Source organism: Gallinula chloropus (genome assembly GCF_964237585.1).
Source record: "Gallinula chloropus genome assembly, chromosome: 2".
NCBI lineage: Eukaryota > Metazoa > Chordata > Aves > Gruiformes > Rallidae > Gallinula > Gallinula chloropus.
The window spans coordinates 149,393,999-149,419,230 of record NC_140086.1 but is presented as its reverse complement, the minus strand read 5'-3'; the positions used below and the strand labels follow the sequence as shown (position 1 = coordinate 149,419,230).

At 39.0% G+C, this 25,232-nt stretch overlaps 1 protein-coding gene across 3 annotated transcripts in view; it reads right to left on the bottom strand.

The window, feature by feature from the left end:
- CCNY (cyclin Y) overlaps positions 1–25,232 on the bottom strand; it is a 117,400-nt gene that overhangs the window by 46,122 nt on the left and 46,046 nt on the right. Inside the window, exon 2 of one of the 3 annotated variants that reach the window (XM_084260041.1) lies at positions 2,369–2,465. The exons of 1 other annotated variant lie outside the window; for it this stretch is intronic. In XM_084260041.1, coding sequence (XP_084116167.1) covers positions 2,369–2,465 — 97 coding nt within the window. The remainder of the gene's footprint in view (positions 1–2,368; positions 2,466–25,232) is intronic. One more of the 3 variants, XM_084260042.1, reaches the window with a different exon arrangement.

Sequence of the window (25,232 nt, the reverse complement as noted above, 5' to 3'; positions counted from 1 at the left end):
TCACAGAACCCTTAGGTAATTAAAGATGTGTTCAGACTACCTGACTAAGAAGGACAGGGCAGCTTAGCATGGCATCCAAGCTTCACAGAACAATGGGAAATTTAAACCATATAATATCCAGAGATGCCACGTCCTGTCTCATTATATTTGGGGTAGTCATCTCGTTGCTCTTTACTCAAGTGTTGATCACAAGCAGACCAAGCACAGGTCCTATGCCAGGACAGTACTACGAGGTTAACAGCAAGGCTGAAAGAGTACAGGGCTACTAGAAAGCTGAACATGGAACTGCCTGGAAGTGACGTTGCCAAGTCACTCTACCATGTAGTGATGGACTTGGCGGTTTCCCACTGTACCAATATGTGCCATACAGTCAAGAGTCATTGCCAGATCCTGGATGATGAGTCCTGATATCCCTCAACTCTCCAATATGTGCATTTTAAATACCTGTAGGTCTCATCTATAGAACCATATCCTCTTACAGTTAACAGGAAGGTTTGCCAGCCCAACACCATACAAGTACTGGACAGAAGTAATCACATGCCCAAGTTAGGTGTTTTCAACATTGCCAGCTCAGCTTTCCCCTTCTACATTGTCTTAAGAAGTCTTGGGGGTCCCCCCAGACTCCACAGAAGGCTGTCAGAATACAACCCTACACACCCTAACTCACTCTTGTCTTTTCCCCTTTACAAGCATTTGCTGTTAGTCAACATGCTTGAATAACTCCTACAGGTCACTTGGTTCCACAACAGGCCCTAAATACAGCCAAGCAAAATGCTTACTACTGAGTGGTCCCACCAGAATGGGATGGGGTTCTTGGCAATACATCAACAGATAAAAGTATGCAGCATCACTTTTCTTTATACAAGCAAAACCGACATGGAACTTTTTCCCACCAAGAACAAGGATAGCAGAACAGATCTTATACTCCTGTTGATAATATTTCTATATTATTTCACTACATTCATTCTTCTCACTCAAAAATCTTCATGATCACTTAAACCAGAGCTAAGCTTCATAGACCAATTCTAGCATGGGTGCAAACTGATTTTTAAAAAATGCTTACAGTTAAGTCCCTACTGCAATAAATTAACCACTATTACTATCAATACAAATAACCATCAGGTCTGGTCAGAATTTTAGCTATTGGATTTAGGGTATTTTTTGTCCTTTTTTTTTTCAACATGTGGTAACAAGATGCAGGTAGCATCCATATGGGATTAAACAGTCTCAAAACACTACAAAAACACTATAAAATAGACATCAATCTTCATAATACAATGTACTATGGAAAGATTACCATATTCATTTTACAGGCTACCAAACCACATTAGAATGGTAAATCACACATCCAAAACCACATAATAAGCCAATGACAGAATCAGGGCTGAATTCAGAAGGACAATGTGAAATCAACTCTTCAATTAGGGCCTAAATGTATATCCTCTTTGTTCTAATCATGCTCAAAAATTAGCAAAAAATATACAGTAAGTGAAAACTACATTATTTTTAAGTGATGTGTCTGACAGCAATTTACTCTGCAAATCAAAACCAGCATTTATAGGCAGCAGAAAGAAGGAAAAAGAATTCCTACTAAACAGTCAGAATTACAATGTAGAATCTGCTTTGTAAGTCTTGGTAGAAAATAATGTGTTCTGCATCGATTATTCATCTACTTCTAAAACAACATGTCATACATGTCCAGCAGGGAATGAAAGAGCCAGGATAAATGGCTTCTATTCTACTAACTCTATCAAGAGGCTTGCTTAACAGATATAATTCCACAGGGATCATTTTATCTATGAATAAAAAAAAAATACTCCAGACAGATATATGATTTTATCAACTCCATAATGAGAGAAAAGAGAATGTTTGGGTAGGATGGGGGTTGTTTTGTTATTAAAATCTAGCACTGAGCTCATTTACAGTATCAGCTATATCGGAGGAAACACTGGACTACCTTTTTAGCTAATGTAAACTGGCATTTTCTCAAGAAAATACTCCCCACACATTTCCCAGAAGCTTGGCCTAATGTTCAGAGTTTTAAAAAAAGAACAAACAGTTACACAAAAAATTTTGCATTTAGGAAAAATATTTTTAACATTATATTAAGCTTTATCCACATTTGTAATTCTGGTATGACAACTACTTGTAATTCACAATTTCAGGACACGACTGGACTCAAATCTGTACATTCTATGTACAGTTGTCCAGTCTGACAAAATAATTAACTGAAGGTGTGACTTCTTTCAACTCTAACATGATGCCTATAAAAGCCTCTCTTTTGGGAGGGTAATTACATATATATATATAGATAGATAGATACATGCATTCTAACAAAGGGGTTAGAAGTAACAGCAATATCAAATACTGTAATAAATTCAGTAACCTACCATCTGTTTGCGATTTACTGAGAAATATCGTACTGGCCCGTGGATGATCTGATGGGTTGAATTCCATGTTCAAATCTGGAAAGAAAGAAATACCACAAAAACATTTACAATTATCCAATGGTATATGTAGATTTTTCATTCTTTTTAATAAGACCAAGTTTACATACTAAGCAGCTATTGTAAAACAAAATCCATCCTGAGGCACACTTTTTATCCTTCTTCATACAAGTGACTCTTTTTGGCATGCAAATCATTTGCATCAACACAGCTTTAGGATTAGATTTCGGTTCTAAGGGCTGCTTTTGGATTAAAACAGATAAAGCAGTTTGAGAAGTTTATATGCAAGAAGTCAGGAATTATCCATTTACTATCAGTTTCTTCTCACCATGCCCCAAAGCCATCAGTAAGCACAGGAACACAGCTTGCTACATGTAATTATAGAAGAATTAAGTATTATAAAACAAATACCCAACCCTCTGCAGATAGATAGGTTTCCAGGATTAGATGTGATTAAAGTAAGTAGCTATTGCTGCTGACATGTAAACAAGTTATGTCTAGGCCAGGCCTAGAGTGTTTTAAACTCAAAACCTTTCTGATGCTTCACAGATGAATATACTCCTTGCTGGGACAACTTAAAAAAGAAGTAAATCCCAAACCCAGAACAGTCCTAAAAACATTTACCAGGTTAAAGATTTGAATCTGTCACAGCTTGTACAAACTTCTGTGAATGTTATTGTCCCTGTGTAAGTTAAAATCTGTTGAATTTACTTGTTCACAAATTCCACGACCAATTTGTCAGAACTCTTACTTGCCTGCACCCACTTGAAAATATGCTACTAAAAATAGCATATCATTTTTTAACCACTTTCATGCTTTCCCAGTGTGGCTCTATCAACCTCTGCTTTCTTGATCTCTAGATATAGGTTCTCTTGCAGACGATGCAGACATTTATGTGAGACTACATATGAACATCGGTATGTTTATCTTATTCCAGGCTTTCTACATTTCTCTCATTCCCCTTTCCTACCTCTGTGAAAGCTCAGCAAAACTGGAAATTAAGCACCACATCTTATGAAAACAAAACAAAGTCTTTTTGCCCAAGGTTCAAGTTCTCCTGTCTACAGTTTTCCCTGTTCGTTCACCATATTCTCATCTCCTTTTCCCTTTCATTTAATAATTTACCAAGTCTTCTACTTCCCTGCTCTTTTTTCTCCTCACACTCACCTCTACAAATATACTTTCCATTTGTGCTTTTCCCCTCTTTATGGTCTCTGGGTTTCCTTTTCATCTCCCTGCATTCTGCAGCCCATGAGATGAGCAGCCTGACATGCTCCTGGTACTGGGATGTAACTTACGGAATAGACATGATCTTACTTTCAAGGAAGGACCTAGAAACACAGAGGAGCAATTCCTCACTTGGAAAGGGGATTGTTGTTATTACTATCAAACCCACAAAGGAAAAAAATCTAGTCATTTCAAGGGAAAGTGATTTTTGATTCTTCCAGAAACCACAGCTTGCAGCCATGCTTGGAGAAGATTCTAGGAAGGCCATCTTACTACCAGAATTTCTGACTGGAATGTTTTCCTCCTCCTTTCTGCATTGTATTTACACATAGGGAAGAAGAAAAAAAGAATCACCCCTTGAGATGGATAGTGCTGGTAAAGACTGTTTTCTATTTTAGGATAATTCTTTCATTAAATGGAATTCAAGATGCAATTCATTAAGTAAAGAGTAATCAGCATTTTAAAATGACAAAATACACTGGCTTTTATCATCCTCATAATCTTTCATCAAACAGCACACCACCATAAATGCAAAACCCCACATTTTTAAAACAACAAACAACCCACAACACTACAGACAATCTACAAATCTTTTTAAGCATAGGAATGCAAATTCAGTCAACAAAACAGGAATTGGCAACATGAAACTGAACTCAACTTACAAAACATTGCCCCCTAAACCAGACCTGCTTTCCTTCAAGGCCCAAAGATTATCTGCTTGGGGAGTAATAACAACCCAGTACAGGGTTACAGTCTGCTTGCAGGGCCAAAAAGAGAGGAAAACCAATTGCCACATCTTGCAGACAAGTTGCAATTATTTAAGATTCCTGTGTTATAAAAGGCTATTATGCAGAAGCAGTAAACCAACAGAGAGCTTAAAGTCTTTCTGAAAAAAGCATGAACTACCAAAAAGCACTGGCTCTCAGATAAACTGTTATTCTTCAGACAGGAGCTGAAAGAAGAGTAACAAAATCCAATCTCAGCAGCTGCATAAGCCAGACCAGGGATTCTGAACCCTCCTGGGAGAGGCAGCTACCCACTGCCAGGCAGCGGTTGTGGATCCTTCCCACCCCTGAACCTCACAAAGCATCACGTGTCCTCTCCACATCCCTTCTCTCACATCCTCCCCAGCAACAGCAGCCATCAACCACATCCATCTGTCTTCCTCTGCCTGCCTGCACAAAAATCAGAGGAGGACATGGGTAAGTGGGGTGGCAATGCCACCCAGCACAAGGTGGCCAGAAGATGACAAGCGTTGCTAGGAAAGGCTGGCTCCCCACCTCCCTTTCAAGAACAGCATAGGTCTCATGGGCTTGCAGGCAGGAGAAAGTGCTGCTTGGTGTGTACCTGCAAGTCCAACACTCCTAGCTCCTCCAGGTAAAAGCACTAGGCAAACTGAAGCATTCCACAGGCCACCTTTGGGATCACACCACCCCATGCTACCCATGCTGGCAAAGCAGGAGCATTAATATGAAGTTTTGCAACACCCAAGTAAGATTTCAGTCTCTGGTTAGTCCTAGATGTCTTAATTTATTGTACAACTTGAAAATAAATGTATTTTTGAATTCTTACAAATCTGTCATTAGAAACCATGTTACAGAAGAGAGAGATTAAATTACACACACATCTCTGAAGCTAATAACTCATCACCAAAAGGCATTATTCATTAAAAGGATACTTTCATCCTAAAGAAAATTACATATTCATACTGCTTTAGTGTTATCAGTAGCTCTTCCTAGTATCAGAAAAGTGTCATGAAAAAGTCACAATACAGAAGGTTTACTTGTGATGGACTAGTCAAAGATAAAGAGAGTTGAACTCACACAAGCAATTCTCTACTATTCAAAAGACAGGAAAATGAGAGCCAGAATTTAAAATCTTGAAATCTGCACAAAATTTTTCTCCACCACTCTGTGAATCATCACAGCCTTACAAAGGAAAGATTAAATTCTGTACTTCTTCCAACAGTTACCCTGCTCTCCAAAATCAGCTTTTAAGGAAAAAGTCAAATCTCAGAGAGAGTCCAAAATCAAGAATCTTTCACTGTAGAAGTTCCTTCCACTTAAACATAAGTGGAATATTTTCCTACATATTTTCATAGTTCAAAGATTAGTTTTTCTTTTCTTTCAGTTCTAAAGGACTGTTAAGTTACATAAAATAATTGAAATATTTCTGTAAATAAAAAAGATATCTAAAATATAACTCCCTAAACAGTGTGATGCTCCACAAAAATTTCAGTGGTTTTGTCTTCTCATGATTAGGAACCAATGGTGTATATACATAAATACATATTTAGATCAAGTCTATATTTTGGTTAGCCAAAGCAAAGTCAGCCCCAGATACACTTCAGCTAAGAGATCATGTACCTAACAGAATTCACACAGTTTTGTAGAATTTAGGCAACACCAGAGTTACAAATATATGCAAAGGTACTTTGGACTTCTCTTCCTTGCTTAGTATCATGCCAAAGTAACACATATTATAATAGGCATTCTGATTTATCACATCAAAATAAATTCATTCTCCAATAAAACAAGAATTTGCATATAACTTAACCCAGTACATAAATGTGCTGAAGTTTAAGACAACCACCATAAGATCACAATGAGATTCACCCTGTACTCTGAGAAACATAGCTCCTAAAGCCATGGTAGCTGCATTCAAATGTGGCCATAAAAAGAAGTGAACTGTAAAACAATGCAGCTTCAGAATTGGGCGAAAGCCCAGGCAAGGTTTTAAATCTCAAAACAAGATCTTAAAAAGTATTACTGAGGTCAAAAATACTGAATACAGTCTCAGTTTGCACTTTTTAAAAGGGTAAGAATACAGTTCAGATGACTGTAGAAGACCTGCAGGAATAACTGAAGGACTGCAGAGTATGTCATCAAATGAAAGCTGGAGAGGGGCTGTTTACAAGGGCATGAGAGTGACAGGACAAGGGCTAATGCCTTTAAGCTGAAAGAGGGTAGATCCTGATTAGATACAGGAAGAAATTCTTCCCTGTGATGGGGGTGAAGCCCTGGCACAGGCTGCTCAGAGAAGCTGTGGCTGCCCCCTCCCTGGCACTGTTCAAGGCCAGGCTGGATGGGGCTTTGGGCAACATGGGCTAGTGGAGAGTGTCCTTGCCCATGGCAGGGGGGTGGGACTAGGTGAACTTTGAGGTCCCTTCCAACTCAAGCCATTCTGGGATTCTATTTTGATGTTTTTCCCTTCCTAGAAGATTACTTCAGCCAAACATCTTCAGGCTTTAGTCCAGGATGAGTATTTAGGTTCAATTTAAGAATAACTACAATTGAGTTACTGGCTTATGATTCATATACAGGTCAGATCAGAGGATCCCAGGGGCCTCTAGTTTAAGTTCTATAACATCTTCAGAAATAGCAATATTTAAATTACTGAGCACAAAACCTCAGCAAATCCCAGTGGCACATCTATAAACTTTCTAAAATTGCACCAAACTCTGCTGCAATTCTTCAGAAAGAGGTACATTTTAATACTTGTGGTGAGGTTACATTATGCAATATAAAACCGGAAAAGGATGAGACTGTATCTTGCACAGCAAAATTTTAACAAGAAAAAAAAAGGTTCTTCAGCTCATGAGTCTATTGAGATAGAAATAGGCACCACAAGGGGATGAAGGGTGGGTGCTGCAGCAGCCAACTTCTGAGCAACATGCTTCAAAGCTTCTGCTGTGACACAAACAGGAAAGACCAACACAGTTGCTGCTTTTATAACAGTGTGCATGGGCTGCAGCACAGGGAGCAGGTCTCAAAATGGGTTTATTCTACCAGAAAAGATGTTATTTCTTTCCTTTTGAACAATGAAAGTTGGATAAGTTTGCACTGCCAAAGCTCTGATGCTGATTCAATAATGAACTGAAGGCTAAACCAAGTAAAACACTCGTTTTAGACTTCAACAGTTCTGAAAGAATCTGGTGAAATTAATTCCCTTCCTTCCCTCCATCCCTGAGAGCAGAGGCTATGAGTGCCACCACACAACCACAACTTATCATTACAGAAAGAGATAGTGTCACCTATTAATTTAATGATCTATCTTATGCTTAAAAATGAAATCAATCCATGTTTCTTCTTCCCAGGAGATTTTTTTTTCCTTCATTATTTGAAAGGATTGCAGGTAAGAGGAGGACAGACTTGTTCAGGGCATGCCACAGAGGAAACCCCAGCTGACCGGACCCTACACAAATTAGTTACTCTCTCTGCCATCTTTTCTCCATCTACAACCTGCCATTACAGAGCAGCTGCGTGGTATGGACTGCTGGCTGGAAAATAAGATAAACACCACAGAATTGCTTATCAAGAAATTAAAGGAATGCAAGCAACAAGCAACATGTGATTAAGCCCTACATATTTCCAGGAAGCCTGTCAAAAGGGAAGAGAAAACAACTGCAATGGGAGCAGTGGGAAAGGGAAGCACAGGTGACCTAAGGGAAGGCTGTCATGGAGGAGTCAAGGGGCAGGGCTTTCATCACACCTGGATGCAGGTGGGGAAAAGCACGGCTGTGCCTCCTTCGCCTACGTCACCTCCATGGTACCAGCAGGACTGGAGATGTGATTTCTCTGGCTGGCAGAAAGAGTGAAGGTGTTGCTCCAGCTTTCAGTGTACCAGCTCCTACAAATGAGCTGATGAGGCCCGTGGCAAGGGAAAGAGAGACAGTATTCTCTCTTTCCTGGCACAGACCAGGAGATGAGTTTTCCCCACGCTGAACCTTGACAAAAATGCTGAAAAAGATTTCAAAAGTCTCACTGCGCCTTATGTCTTGCTACTTCTCTGACTCCTGTGGGCTGCTCCCCTCTATTAATAGCAACTAGCCATTTAAAGTTACAGCAGAGAAAATATTCCTTTAAACATTATTATGTTATTATAATTCCCTCAGGAGCTGATAAGAGTTAAACAGGTACCTCAGCCATGAGGATCACAGAATCACAGAATGGTTTGGGTTGGAAGGGACCTCAGAGATTACCTAGTCCCAGACCCCTTTTTTAAATTGCTTTGAATTTTTTTATCTTCCTCATCTGTCTCTAGTGAAATGAAATAAAAAAGCCAACCAAACAAAAACTCTTTAAAAAAGGAGAGTAAAGGAACAAGACTGAAGATCTCCCACCATTATTATCCACCTTCTTAAATTTTATTCTAAATCACCATGATTTATGCAAAGGAGCCACAATACAATTTTACATTTGGAAAACCGTATGGCTAAATCAAGTACTGAAGCTTCCATTTGAGATGTCTGTACTTTAATGTCTCTCAAACGTGGGATGCGCCAAGCACTGGGACTAAAATAATTCACTGGGATGAATAAACAAACAAAGCACTGGGACACTTTCTGTTCAGAAGTTTTTATAGCTTTCAAACCAAAATAAGAACTAACTGTATAGGCTGTTTTCACTGTGTAATAACAATAACTGCATCTGCTTTTACACTAAGACCTCCAAGATGTGAGATAAACTAGGAGAAGTTTCAGCTCATGCCATTCAAACATCACACAGTAACAGGATTAAGATTTATCAGTATCAGACTGCGAGATCTACCTGTACCTTTCTAGACTCCTTCCTGCCTTGTGTAAGCAGCAACTAATCTACCCCAAACGAAAATGCTTCTCGGCTGTGTTACTTGGCTGTAGTATACTTGCAAGAATGAATGTTAATGATGATGTCCCGGTGCTTTTTAACAGCAATTATGAAAAGAAACTTGGAAATTGGAAGGCTTTCAGGAGGCAACTGGCTGGAAGGGTGAACTCCTTCAGGTTTGGCTAGGTCGCTGGAAAAACTTGGATATGATCTTTGCTACCCTGGAGCTACAGTATTCTCCACGTACCATTCCAAGCAAACAACAGGCACGACATTTCTCAGCAAGCTCCAATTACACGGTGACTCTGTTCCAGGTCCTGCTCTGATTGTGGTCTTTGAGGAAGACACAGAGGGAGTTCACCAAGAAAAGGAGCTCTCTGTGGCAAATAAGACTCATTTCAGTACAGTTATTCCTCACCAGTCAGCCAAGTTACAACAGAGTAGTTGTCTCGGACACAGCTGCATTTATTTTCTCTTCTAAAAAGAAAAAGCACAGATACAACTTTTCACAGAAGGCTAAACAAGGTTGTACTCAGAATTCTTAGTTTCTTACAATTTTTCAGGACTTGCATTCCCTTTCACAGCAGTCTCAAAACTAGGCATTTCTAAGAGCAAATTAGATGAGCTGACACATTGTGGTACGTAAGTCTCTTTTTTAACATCTTATATTTAGAACAGAAAAGTTACTAATAATAAATCTTTTCCCTCCCAAGTTCATCTCATGAATGTCTTTCATTTATTCTAGAATTGCATTTATTAATCTTTGCTTTAACTACAACCAAAACGTAGCTTAAAAGTTTTAGTGATATATAAATTATCAGAGGATAAGATTAAAAAAAAAAAAAGAAAAAAAAAAAAAGAGGCCAACAAAGATATCCCTTCCACTCCCTCCTCCTCAGGAAAAGAGAGAGGAAAAGGTAATTACTCCACATTACATGAAGTATTTAGCATCTATTAGAGGCCAAAAATTTCCTGCTGTTATTAATTCAAGAGCATCTCCACTCCTTAAATGGAATTGTCCACCACAAAAAGTACCTAATGCAAAATATATGGCTGTGTATATATGCAATTACATCATACTCAAATACTGCTTCCCTGGCTTTTGAGTGTAACATACAGCATGATTCTTCATTACAGTACCCCAAAAACACCTGAAGTACAAATAAAAAACACTAACAGAATGTAGTACATGGTATACTGTAAAAGCCAGTTATTTATGTCAAAATATTTTGACAGAATGACATTTTCCCTTCACCTATCCAAACAGAAATCTAAGGCCTGCAGAGAAGCAACTTTTCAAATATGGTACATTTAAAGTTTTCCAGCAAAACCAGCTTCTTGTTAAAGTCAGCAAGAGTAATGACCAGCACGTGCATGAGACGAGCTCACTTCCCTCCCTCTCTCCCTCCCAGCGTGCTCAAGACATGCTACAGCACAAGGAACACTGACAAATGCACAGTTGAAAACTATCCTCTCTGAAAGATCCCTGCTAAAGTTTTGAAGAGAATTATATATACATATATTAATATATTTTTTTAAAAATGAAGCATTGAGCAGAACCTAGCCCAACAATCACAGTTGGACCTAAAACTTGTTGATATGCAGGATAACCAGGGATATAAAGTGAATGCATACTGGAAAACAAACTGCCCCCAGAGATGAAGGATGACATTCCCTGTGACATTGCTGGTTTTCAAAGACAAAAATTCATTCCAAACCTCCGTTTTCATTCAACTGAGAGTATAAGCAGATTTTTAGAATGAAAAATTTACATTGGGACAGCAAGTGGAGCCCTGTGAGTCCAACACACGCAAGAGCCCACACTGCTTCTGACTCCTTGGCATAACGTAGGAAACAGGTTTCAGCCTAGCATGTTCAGTTAAGCCAAGCTGAGGAGGTGGAGCTTATCCTTCCTCATTCTATTATACAAGATATTTTAATAAATGCCAGTGGAAATGGCATCTTTCCTGGATCTCTTCTGTTTATCAAACAGCTAATAGGTAATCCGTGAAATACAAATAGAAAAGAATCTGTTCTGGTTTCTCAGAAAATTAGTGCAAGTGTATTATAAAATACTGGTAAGGCTACATCCATGACTTCAAGGGTAGCAGCTGCTTTTTTAATGTGCAAAAATATAATTTGCAATCTTTTCTGAGGAACACCACAGGATACTCAGTAAACTACAATAATAGGCTTTCAATTTTTCCCCTACAGATTTGTATTCACATGGCAACTAAATTACCATGCTACCAAGATACAGTGTTCAAACCAGTACTACATGAAGATTGCCACCTAAAACTGAAACACAACTGACATTAAACAAAAAACCCTCTCTCATCACTGAAACTCTACATTTGGTCATGTATGCAAAAGCCCATAAACACATAGAGCTCAAACACGTGTGCATGTACAGACACACATCTGAGCCACTGAGCACTTCCATTACTGAGCTGCGGTGCTGTCCCCAAGCCCAGGAGGCTCAGTGTCCTTCCCAGTCTTACAGCAGAATGCATACAGTATAAGGTGCTCAATGCACATCCACTTCAGATGCAGCTGTGTATTTCTTGTCCAGACTCAGCAGATTCTGGAACTGAAAAACATGAGACCCGCAGGTATTTTGTCTGTCGTCAAAAACCTGTTAACTCACACTCCTGTATACCCAGCAAATAATGACCAAGAAGAGTGGGAAAAGATATATTAAACTCTGAAGAAAGCAAATGCAGAACTTTAATTGACATTTATTCTGTCTTTGATTGAGCTCTTTAATTGACGTTTGTTCTCAGAAGAGTCAGCTTACAATCATTAAGTGCTGATCTTGGAGCAGAATCTTAAAACAATTGAATACGATGCAAATTGTCACTGCAGGAGATACCATTTCCAGAGTGATAAAAAGCAGTATATTGGCATCTTGTTATTTGCTGTGAATTTATAATGATTTTTAAACCACTGCCATCCATCCATCTTCATTGTGATTTACCATATTACTCCGTATACATGAGTGGCTTTAAACAGCAACAGAAGTCTTAGCTATTTACTTTCAAATCAAAATCATATAAAAATGTCTTGCTCTTGTCCCAAACATGGACTTATTCCCAAAATTATATTGGCTCAATGCCCAGGACAAGTAACATTCCATCCCAGAGCAGTAATTAGTTTCAGATCCAATATCTTACAATGCTCCAGCTCTTAATATGAGCTCTGGGCAACTGGAAAAGGACTACAAGCAGCTTCCTCTCTGTTTTTCTCCCAGTCATGTAGACACTGCCTTTGCATATAATATTCAAGTCCCAAGGCTGACCTGATTGCCCCAAGTCACGCAGCCATTCTAAATCCAAGCAGATAAAATCTTACCAGATCAATCCCAGAGCAGGGAAACCTGTGCTATTGATAAGATGGGGGAAGGTCACTGGGAAACCGCAATCCAAAGACATACTGCAGAAAACACACGCAAGGTTAAGTTCTGTAACAGTACACACAAAAAGCTGAAGAGGGTACGAGGGTACGAGGGATGAACATTTCCTATCATTGCCTGGCAGAAAAATGCTAATTTAATTCACCAAGTTAATATTCTTTTGAACTATTTTTGTCTCAACACTTTCAAATGTTCACTGCAAAATTCAGACCTGTGCTCTAACCATTAGGTAGATGCACCAAAAGCAACAACTGCGGGTTGTTATGACAGAGCAGTTAAAAATCACCTCATGTCAGCCTACAATACTGCCTTCAGAGGTGCTATGACAAAACAAGATCAAAAAAACAATATATTAAATCAGAAAAGATAATACCTAATGCAGCAAGATAATCATAATTATTTCATCAAGTGTCCTCCAATACAATTTACTGAAGGAATCCAGATGAATGACCACATCATTAGCAATTTGTACTTCTGTCAGGAACGCATTTAGTCACACCTCGGATTAAACGTCTAAGCAATTGCTAAGCAGATGTGGAATTTTCCAATCTGAAGTCCTACGTCTAATCTGCCATTAAAAAATTAAATACAGTGAGTCACTTCACACAGGACAGCAGATCCTCACTTCACATCTCATCAGAGGCTTTTACATTAAAGCAGGACAGACAGTTGACATCATAGGAAATGCTTTACTAGCAAGTTCTCTGTGTATAGAAGCACATATCCAATCAAACTCTGACTGCTTTTAAAAGCAAAAAAACCCACCCCAATTTCATACGTTCAGTGATCACAGAACATTGAGCAGTTTTGTAACAGAACATTATGTGTCTCAGGCTTTCTGAAGTTCCTTAAAGGAATAATAAACATTTGTATAATGATACAACCTACCTGGGCTTCCAAAAGGCTTTAGCAAGGTCACCTGCCTCTGGAAGTGAGCAGACATTCAGTGCTCAGAGAAGCCAGGCATAAATTGTTAAAAAAAAAAAAGATGAGAAATGAAGGGCAGGATGAATGGTCACTTTTTGGTAACTGTTCTCTGTTGCTTTGCCATGCATTCAAAACCATGAAGTGATTTAGTAAGACTGCAATGGCTGCAGATGTTCGAACGCAGCAAGTTAGCATCAGCTACAAAGAATGTCTTAGTTACTGGTCCACAAAATGGAAGATGTAAATAAATGCAAAAAGCCCAAAACCTTAAGGCTCATTAAAAAACAATAAAAATCTAACTTCATCTTCAAAATTATGAGCTATGAATATTTCTGTTCAGGAAATACATTGTGGGAATTGGGAAGCAAATGCACCTAGTATGGAGAGATTCAAACCACACAAATGGACGAGGTTCTTCAGCAACGTTAACACTGTTGAACCACTTCCCTCTAGACACTGAGCTCCCTGCAGTTTCCAAGGGTTCAAAAAGAATTTGACGCTTAGGTTCCTGGACAATAAATTCACTAAGAGTTGCAAAGTACATCGTAGCCACTCAGGAAGTTCCCAAGGTGCAACATTAGTGCAACTAAAGAAATATGTTCACCTTACCCTGTTCTAATATTCTGCCATTGACTCCTGGGGGAAACAGGACAGACGGCAGGCAGAACTTTGGGATAACGAAGCACTGCTCACCTTTACATCCTGTAATACTGTCATCTGACAAGCTAAAAAAATAAACAGCTTAAATTAAGCCAAATAAGTGCTTTGAGAGCAACTAAAATACCCGAATTAACTAAACTCAAAGCAGGGAATTTACTAGACCAGCATGTACTTTTTTCCTAAACAAGGAGAAAAGCTGTCACAGCATGGTAGTTTAATATTAACTAACTTTTCTCTACTGCTGTAGTTTTGTCAGCTTCCCAGCACCAGATTTATTGCAGCATATGGACTTTCATCCTCAGCGAGCACCATCAGACATAAATTTGTCTTTGGGCATCAACCACGGGAACCAAAATGCAGATATGTCTGAAGAGACCCAAGTCCCAACCAAATTCTCAGGAAGGGCCCAATTATCTATCTGCTACAGGCCACACTATCACCCCAGTAGCTCTCAGGTCAGCAGACTGCCAAGTTGCAGTTTTTCTGACTGGAATGATGCTCACATCCCATCTAACAGTACAAACATGTCAATCCACTGCAGGCTGCCTGAGGATCTGAACTAGTACAGGAAGAATTGCTCACTAGCCTTCTTTTTCCTGCCAGTGAATACCTAAACTATAGCCAACTATTAAAGACCATATATCCCTCATTTGTAAAACCATGACTAGAGCTGCTAGTTCTTTAGGACAAAAATTACAATGCTTTTGGGTAGAGAAGGACAGAGATTTTAGGTTTTGGGTTTGGTGTTTTGGGTTGTTTTCTTCCATGTGCCACTTTGATAACAGATCAAATGCAGAATTCAGTAGGCCTCTGCTACCCACACAAGGGACTTCCGCATTCAGCTGGGTTGCTTTGCTTATCATGGTCCCTACATTTTGCAGTGGGCAGCAGCTGCTTCATATATGTGATACAGCAGGAGAAACAGAAAAACAGAATATGAAAGAAACTAAAGAAGAGAAACTTCTAACCAGAAATAGGAAGAAAAAGCTACACTCTACAGGACAGGTAATATTGTGTAAAGCACGGGGAAAAGAAAAGCTGCAACAGCTAGTAAGAGATACCTAAATGCAAAACATTACAGGCAGGGGAGACAGTCACAAAACCCAGGAAGGCAAAGGAATAACTCCCGAGTTCTCATCTAACAGCTTTCATGGCCAATATTTATTAAACACGTTACTCAATGCATAGCTCCTAACACCTTTACACAGCTAAGCAATGCTTTGGCTGTAAGGAGGGACTACATCCTGACTCCACCTAAGCCTGCTGCACCAGCAGCACATCACTGCTCGAGGAGAGACAGAGAAACTTTTATCACTTCAGTAAACCCATTGCCACAGCTTTTTATATTCCCCAAGGCCCTGGTGGAATTATTTTTGTCAGTTTTTTTCAAAACACAAGTTCATATTTCTAAAAATTAACAGGTCTTTGATGCAGAGAAATGTTTACTGTAGTGTTTTCATTCTGACACACACTTTCTAAAATAGATCTCCCACACTTTGTAAATCATGACCATTTCCAGCTACAGACACAAAATCACAACTGGCACATAACAAAACAAACAAAAAATTATTGTAAACGATAAGGTTTAAATGCTCAATTAAAAATGTTGTCTTATGATTTAAAGACTCGACTGGCCTCTGACTACCTGCAAAAAGACAACAGAGATGTCTTCCTCTGCCTGCCCTTCATTCTCATCCTAACTGCAGAAAAATTACTTGACTGACCGGTTTCCCCTACCGCCTGTATTCAGTTTGGGTCCCATCCGTACTTCATCCTCACCACCCCCATTAAGATTCCCTGTTACTTTTGCTGTAATAACACTGCAAAATCTGTCTGCTCCCAGCCTCCTTTTATGTAAGGAGAAGAAATAATCTCACTTTGCTGTTTGTACTTTGTCCTAGCGACATGAAACACGCTGGATTTGATTATATAATCTCCAGATATGTGGGAGGGATTTGGAGGTTTGCCTCAAAACCTGCCACTTCGCATGCATTCAAAAGCTCGACAGCATGGCTTTTTCCAAAGTACACATCCATGTAGCTGAAATCACAACTCAGGTCCTTCACTCTATGTCATGAAAAGCATTACCATAAAAATAAAAAGCCACACAGGGAAGAGAGTACAATAAAATAAAATGAAAATAAAATAAATTACATAGGACTTCTATTCAATAACTTGGGCTTGCTGCTATTGTAAATGAGAAGAGCTCTAAAGTTAATGGATTTACACCAATTTACACTGTCCAATAACTTTAGTGGTTTCAGTCCAAATGCCAGCAGGTCAGTCACCGTAAAATACAGCCACCAGAACTGACTGACGTCACTGTTGTTGGCAGCTTTTTCTGAGGCACTGTGGACCAGCTGAACCCTAGCCTTTCTGCAACAAACACTCAGGCATGTAACACACCAGTAGTTCCAGTGACAGCAGCGCTGGACAGGTGTGCTGGTTCTAGCTGGGAAAGTTAACTGTCTTCATCGTACCCACTATGGGCCTGGATTGTGGTGCCCAAAACAGTGTTGATATCACACCCATAATTTACTATTGCTGAGCAGTGCTTACACAGAGCCAAGGCCTTCCTGCTCCTCACCCCATCCCACCAGAGGAATGGCTGGGGGTGCACAAGGAGTTGGGAGGGGACGCAGCCGGGACAGCTGACCCCAGCTGACCCAAGGGGTCCCCCATACTGTATGGGGTCATGCTCAGAAGATAAAGCTGGGGGAAGAAGGAGGAAGGGGGGAAAGTCCAGAGTGAGGGCATTTGTCTTCCCAAGTCACTGTTAAATGGAATGAAGCCCTGCTTTCCCAGGGATGGCTGAACACCTGCCTGTGCATGGAAGTGGGGAATTAATTCCTTATTTTACTCTGTTTGCACAAGCAGCTTTTGTTGTACCTATTAAACTGTCTTTATCTCAACCCAGGAGTTCTCACATTTACTCTTCCAATTCTCTCCCCCACCCCACTGGGGGAAAGTGGGCGAGCGGCTGCGTGGGGCCAAGCTGCTGGCTGAGGTAAAACCACAACAACAGGTCTTCCTGGTCCTTTATCTAGGACTCTTCAGTGTGCCTTAGTCTTAAGGCAACTGGAAGTCAGCCAGGTATCCATGAAGTCGGTCTGTTTTCATTTACTAGCAACAGGCTAAGATTTAAAAAAAATACCACAGAAAAAAAGTTTAGAAATTAACTTTTGCAATATTAAGGAAAGTTCCAATTATTCCATTTGAAGACTCACAGAACTGAAGAAAAATACAGAAGAGACAAGGTTCAACTCGACATTTTTACAGCACAAGTACTAGCAAGGTGCATCTAGCTGAAAGGTATCAGCCTTTGAAAAATCATTAGCATCAACTTTGTTTTCTGTTTTTCAACCTTTAAAAGTTGATGCTGTCTCCAATCTGACTTCAAAAGCAGAAAATGATTTGTCCTCAATACGAATATACCTGCCTACTGAAAACCACTTTATGGGTGGTTTTAATTTTTACTTTTTTTTTTTTTCCTTCCTCCTATACCTTACATTCCTTGAGATGCAGATGAAACTCCCACAACTGGACGGCAATTTTTTCCCACATAAATAAGTGGAAAATAGCTCATCTATTCTCAGTCTTTTTGAGATCTTAGTCACTTTTCACCAACACTGACAAGAGATGCCCTAAATTATTTTGATGAACTGAATATGGAAATATATTCTTCAAGTTCACAGTACTTTATTTATTTAAAATACCAGGATAACTGAAGAAACAGGCTTTGAGACATCCATCTTAAAGATTTGCCTTGTGCCTTGGCTTTGGGTACATTCACTGTATTCCACAGTACCTGTATGCCACCAGCCACCACTATTTCTGGCATTGTCTTTTCTCCAGCACGATAAAGGGAATCCTGTCAATACAGTTGAGACAAAAGGCTGGGACTCCTGAAATTCAGGGTAAGCATTAAACTCTGCCACAAATTTACCATGCAAATTTGCATAAGTAATTCTCCTGGATTTCTAACCTTGGTGTATCAACTCACTTTTATACCTTTTAGAAGAATTTTTTCTTGCTGTAAGTGTGTCACCCAGCATCTCAAGGCTCATACATCACTCTGCAAGAGACTGCACCAAGGCAACACAACTGAATTTAAATTGGTAGTCACTTGTAATGATTCTGGGGATGAGTATACATAGAGCTTATGAAAATTATCAGATTTAAAGAAGCTCCTACAAAGAAAGCTGCATTATCTTGGAATGTCTTAACCCATCTTTTTTAAAGAGGACCTTAGTATGTACCCACCAAATTAAAATTACTAAAACATCTTTGCTGAAAACAAATATTTGAAGGACTAATGGGAATGGCTGAAAAAGATCCTTTTCTTAGGTGTGCAAGAAAAAGAGTTTGGAGACTAGAAGATACCAAATAAGGCAAGAGTAGACAAGCTTCGGCCAGGTTTGAGATGCAGAAGGGATAAACATGGGTCCTCATACAAAAGAATCTGGATCCTCCACCCAAGCCAAAACAGAATTCCCGAGTAGGAAAGAGAGCAAACACTTTTGTCTCATCTGTGTGCATTTTATACTATAAGTAAATAACAATGACATCCCACAATACAACACACACTTACACATGCAGTGGATGCCCCAGAAAGCCAAACTGGATGGAGATCTGGGACACTGTGGTATTCAAGCCCCAAAATACCCTGAAAGTCTGCACAGATCTGAGAGTCTATGGCACTCGGGACATAAAGCTCCATTTTGTGACACAGTAACAATTTTTTTGACTCTTGTTCTTTGTCACATTAGTGTCAGAAGAATCATACTTTTACTTAGAGAGGGAATCCTTTTTCCAAGGCACTGCTTTGTTCACTTCTGACTCCAAGGTGACCTTAACAAACATTCTAGAAAGAAAGAGAAGCTGGTCTCTCAAAATAGCTGTAAGAAAGTTCTGCTGAAATGCTTTTTCCTAAGCAAATCTTTCTCATTATTTTAAACAGTCATAAGAAAATCTTTCTCTCTATGCTCTCCCTCCCACTTCTTTTCACTAGAAGAATTTCATATCCATTCTGAAATAAATTAGTATGTCTCCAACTGTCAGGCAGTAACATGTATACAATCGGGTGGAAAATTGTTCCCTTCAATCCACCTCAGAAAGCTGCAAGCAATAGGAAAAAAAGGAATTATTAGAACAGAACAGGAGCTTGCAAAATACTTTTCATTGCCTCCCTTCCTTTTACCAAGGTTAATGTTTCTTATTAGATTTATCCTAGAACAACAACAACAACAAAAAAAACCCCAGCCTTTTTAAAGCTAACTTCATATTTCCTGGGATAAAAACAAGACATGTGAATCCAAGGCTTTGCCAGCTGCCTGTAACCTCTGTAGCGTTATAAATTTCACCTTTTACAAATGATTGACTGCACATTAATTTTCCTTAAATTGTACACTTTTCTTTTGAACAAAACTCCCAGCAGAAATTTTAAAAAATACAAATGAACAGATCAGCAACTGATGTGCAGAAGCCTTACAACACTTCATCTGTCACCATACATAAATGACACTTAACAGTAATCCAGGCTGCCCTGGTCTTCACTGTACTCACAGAATCTAACCCGTTTCCCATTTTGTCATTTCATTTCCCACTTCCTCACTTCTACACTGGCAATTCCAAGTCTCTATTATCATCTATTCATAAAGAGAAGAACCCAACAGTAAAGGCATAAGAAACGACAGACCCACACACAGCGAGCTGAATTCCACCAAGGACAGTTATCTCAAGCTGTTATTATTTGTAGGCAGATGAAAGTCCATAAAGTTTACAAGTAAAAACCCTTGATTAAATCTAAATTAAAAGAGGAGCCCATCTTACCATTATTATTTGATTTCTACTCATGTCAAAAGCAGAGCTTGAAAAAAGCATCTTGCTATGGAGAGATTTCTAGTTATTCCGGCACCTCCTGCAAACATTTACATTCTCAACACTACTGATACAGTCTGGTGTCCACACAGCTGCTACCCTCCACCTAAGGGTCTGCTCTGTTCTCCTGAGGAGATTATTAGGCTCTTAATTAAAAGACATTTGTACATACACATTATTTGGGGAAGCAAAAATATTATGACACCATTGCAAAAAATTAACTCTGTTCTCAGTAGTTTGTCTAATTAGTAGCAGCTAGTGATCATCCATTGCTTACCACCCTATTATTCTTCCAAACTAGTATTTTGCCATTCTCCCCCCTTATGCATGTCCCACTGCATCCAAGCATGTGCTCTAGCACAGCCCTTCACAAGTTTCCAATGCTGCCAGGCTTTGAATGTTTTTTTCTAATCACATCTTACCAGCTAATAATACATTTGGAGAATGTCTGTCTGAACATTGGCTAGACCACGATGGGCAAGAAAATCTCAGCCAGAAGATTCCACTCTCTGTATCGAAAAGTGGAGTATGTGCACTTCGCTTAATGGGAGTCCCCACGCCTCAACTGCAGACATAATCGTACAGGGGAAAGACCTGAGGAAAATAAACTAGTGAACAGTTACAAGTTGGTAGAAACACATTTCTGAGATGGTCAGAGGGTGCCAAACAATAGCAGGTGACTGTGGAACAAATGCAGTGTCCAAGCAAGCTGCATCCTGGAGCTTTCTCCAGGAATTTCCACTTGGCTGCTGTGAGGAAGCAGTCACAGCTCTGCACAAGGGCTGCTTGCAAGGTGTGGGGGGGGCTCTAGCACAGGCCCTCAGAAAGCCCTCCTGCAAAGAAGGGACTCAGAAAAAAGGTCCATGATCCTTCCAGAAATTCAAGGTGAAGTGCAAATGAGAACAGAAGGGAGAATAGCAGGTAGGAAAAAAGTCTAAGCAAAATGTAAAACAGCTCCTGTTTGGTGCTTAGACAGAAGTCTAGAAAGACAGCTGTTAATACAGCTCTAAAGCCAGGGACTGGTGTTCAAGAGAACAGAATTCCTATTTCCATTTCCAAAAGCCTGTGAATAATATTATCCCACAGTCTCCTCTGAGTGCCAAAGGTCTGTTCCACAATAAACTCTTGCATTGCTGTTCCCAGTCTAAGTCAGGGCAGAAATCTATGGGAGGAGAAATAAGGGTCAAAGGAATGTATTTAAATCAAAATGTTCTTTTTTTAAAAACCAATAATGAAATACCTTGGGAGTTTTGTCCATCCTAGGCTTGGGCCTCGAGGTGTTTGCTTAAGTTTTCCCTTACATTTTCAGCTGATGCTTAAAAAAGGATCAAGTGATGCAAGTTGCTGGCCAAACATTCAACAAGTTTGTCTCTAATAATGGCTATTTCTGCAAGTGAAGAAGCTATTTTAATTAACACAGTAAAGAAGTCTAATCTGAAACAGGAAAGCTTATTTACTCTATCTAAAAACACCAGAGATTAAATTATTAGTTCCAAAATTGAGAAGGATTAAAGTTCTACAAATAGTACAACAGCTACTATATCTTCCTCCTTGACAAGTTACTTTACCAACCAAGACTGTTTTAACTGGTTTTGTGTCCTAAATCCAAAGGCAGCCTGACAAATACATTTTAAAGTTATGTGTTTGCACAGTGCTTCAAGTATATATTTTTATCAAGCACAACTATTCCTACTGACACCTTGAAAGAGAGCATCAAATGTCACCAATAGTTCTCATTCTGAAGCATTTTATATATTGTTAGTGATCTATATAATTTGAGGAACCTTATGTTCATGTCGAGAAAAAAAATTAACATCTAATAGAATTCTAAAAATAAACCTGGGGTATTACTAAAGATTAAACTATACATTTGCTTATCTAACCTGTATATTTTTCTTCATAAGTTGTGGCTTTATTATTTCATAGGGAGATGTCAGTGATCGCTACTGAAAGTGAGTAAGAATATCTGGTGCTCTCACTTTCCAGCTTTAGTACTTTCACCTGTTTTCATTGTTTTCTTGTGAAAACTTTTTACTCTTCAGGTGTTAATGACAGATATTCCTTGCTTCTTGGAGCCTTTTTTTTTTTTAATGACTATCATTAGATCTTGGAGTTAGTTCCGAGAGATTTTTCAGTTAAAAATGATAGTCTATTAGGTGATTTTTTTTAATCTTGCTTGAATTCCCACACATCTACCAAATCTGAGGAACAACAGTTTCCTTAAGTTAAAATTAATTTTCACATTAAGTTAAAGAGAAAACAAAGAAACACGGAGAGGGCTTTCTCCATCCTGTTTTATTTTTCATAAAGAGCATGCAAAGACAGCTCAAGAGGAAAATTAGGACAAGTGCCTCCAATATACAGGAACACCAGGAGGAACAAAATCAACAGGGAGCAGAGACTGACTGAAGTGTATGAAAGAGAAAAAAAGAGAGGAAAAAAATAGGTTTATTGGTACCTCTTATCAAGCATTTCTCTAATAACTGATTTTTAGCATCGTCCTGACAGCTGGTAGTAGGCTGCAGTGTCTGAAAATGCAAATAAGAAAAACGCTGCCCATTCTCCTGATGCAATTAAAAGTTCTGCTGCCAGCCCACTCTCTACAAGGTCGAACAGTGATGCTGATAAAAGAGACTCCCCACAGTACAGAGCACTGGACTCTCCAGAGCCACCTTTTTTTTTTTAAATGAAGACTGAAAAAACCTCAGCAATTTCAACATGGCAACAGATACAAAGCTGAATTAACCTAATTATCTGTCAATATTAAAAGAAGTAAAAATGTTGAAGACCCTAATAAAGGAATAACATATGAGAAAAAATAAGACAAAAACTACTACCATTCTATCAGACAAAGTCTTTTTGACGTGACCAAAAAACACAATACGATTTCACTTCCTCGTAGTTGGGCTGTTTGTTGTTTTCAATAAATAACAAAAAAAGCCCTCAGCCACCAGGGAAAAATTTTGCACTAAATAAAAATCTCAGCACAGCATTCTACATTTATACAGATTTGGTTGATTAGTTGTAAGATCAAAAGACTAAAAGTACATCAGGGAAAACAATTACAAACCAGATTTCAGAAAAAAATAACAAATCAGGCATTCATAAGTCAGGCACTCAGAAAGATACAGGGTCTTATTTACACAATCATCCTTTCTGGAGCTGGAAGGTGTATAAATAGAACCTTTTCACGGAAAGGTTTATTATATTTCATTTTGAAAGAGCAGGAAGTCTGACACTTCAGACAATGAAGGACTTCACATGAATGTATTCTTCATGAATAATTAATAAAAAGTCAGTCAGCTGGCTTGGTTGCTTTAAAAGTGGCATGGTTCTTTTGTTTCTTTTACCTGCTACCCTTCTACTTGTAACTACTGCAAGCAGCAACACTTTTTCCTTGATGCTAAACCAGGAAAATACTCCCTTCAAAGTTCCTAGATTACACGGATATACAACAAGAGGGATAGAGATGATAGTCTTAGGGAAATTATTAATTATTTTTCCCTCTGCATTTTTATAGAGAGAAGCTGGATCCTTTTTGCATTCAAATAGCAGAAACCTATAGTACTATCAGAGATTTTTCCATATATATTCTTTGTTCATTCAGAGTAAGTATGTATTAGTATACTATACCAATGTCAATTTCACTCGTCAAAAAAAAAAAAAACAACCAGTCATATTATACAGCCCGAAAGAGCCATTTCATAATCACATTTAGTATCTGCTACCATAACAAAATTTCAATCACAATTTATCCTCCTCACACATGACATAATCTCTACATGGGCATATCTTCTATTTAAACTAAATAAATGCAGCACAGCTCAGGCAGATGGAATACTCTGAAGGCTAATAACATTTACAGTTATGAACGCTATGCTGGCAACGTAAGCACCGTGCTACAGGACATAAATTCCAGAGAGCCTTCCCCTTGACTTGTCAGATATTCTAGCAAGAAGACCATTTATTAATTTTGCTCTGATCCCTGAGGTACTAAGCGGAAGCAGGTTCCTGAGCTGGCATGCTGATGGGATGACGCAGCACAGCACATTCTGCTCTCCAACGTGCCGGTCAGGGGCCAATGGTAGCTAATGAAGTCTGAAAAGGTCATCACTCAGAGGCCTACATCACCCCAGTCAAAATTCCTGTTCCACAACAGGGACACTATCAACATGGAATATTACACTGCTAGAGTATAACTTTAATGTGAATGATTTTGTTACTAAAACCAGGTTCTGCCCTAGGGGATGGCCAAAACTCATAACCACTCCTTCCCATTCTACTTTCCCTTTACAATGTCTTCACCTACTTCCCATTGTACTTCCCCATGTTTCCATACTGAAATTACTACTTTCTTTGTACAAAATAGTAAGAGAAGGAACCTAGAAACTAATTCTCACCAAGACAGAGCCAAAGTGTAATTCTGTGGCTACTGAATGAATGCTTGGTCAACTTGTGGCCAGTTATGACACAGATCAGGGAGGGATTTTTGAGTAGAGATGGTAAATGCACAACTCAACTCACACGTGACTCAAGAATTCAAGAGTAGACCCCACACCAGAGACAAGGGGGAATTTCATGAACTACCTCTCTGAGGTTGTCCTCAAGCAGTTCACAGAATCACAGAATCACCAGGTTGGAAAAGACCTTTGAAGATCAACAAGTCCAACCATTCCCATCCTAAGCTAAACCATATCCTTAAGTACCTCATCTACCCTTTTTTTGAACACATCCAGAGAAGGTGACTCAAATTCGTCTGTTAAAGTACCCAGCTGAATTAAAAAAACTCTTAGTTCAGAATGAAAATAATTATTTCCCCATTGCATTATGAAGCACATACTGCTGACAAACAATTTGTCATTTTTCTAATAATTACTGTGAATTCATGATCTTTCCTAACAAGCACAACCCTGAAAAGAGGCTTTTAAACTTGGTTTCGTTCTAGATTATCTATTTAACTCTTGCCTTCTGAAGAGGATAAGACATACATACATATATATATACACACACACATTATTGTCAGGTGCAACAGGATGTTCAAGAGAATGACTGGCTCCTGCTGTAGAATTCAGGGGTAGAACATCACAATAG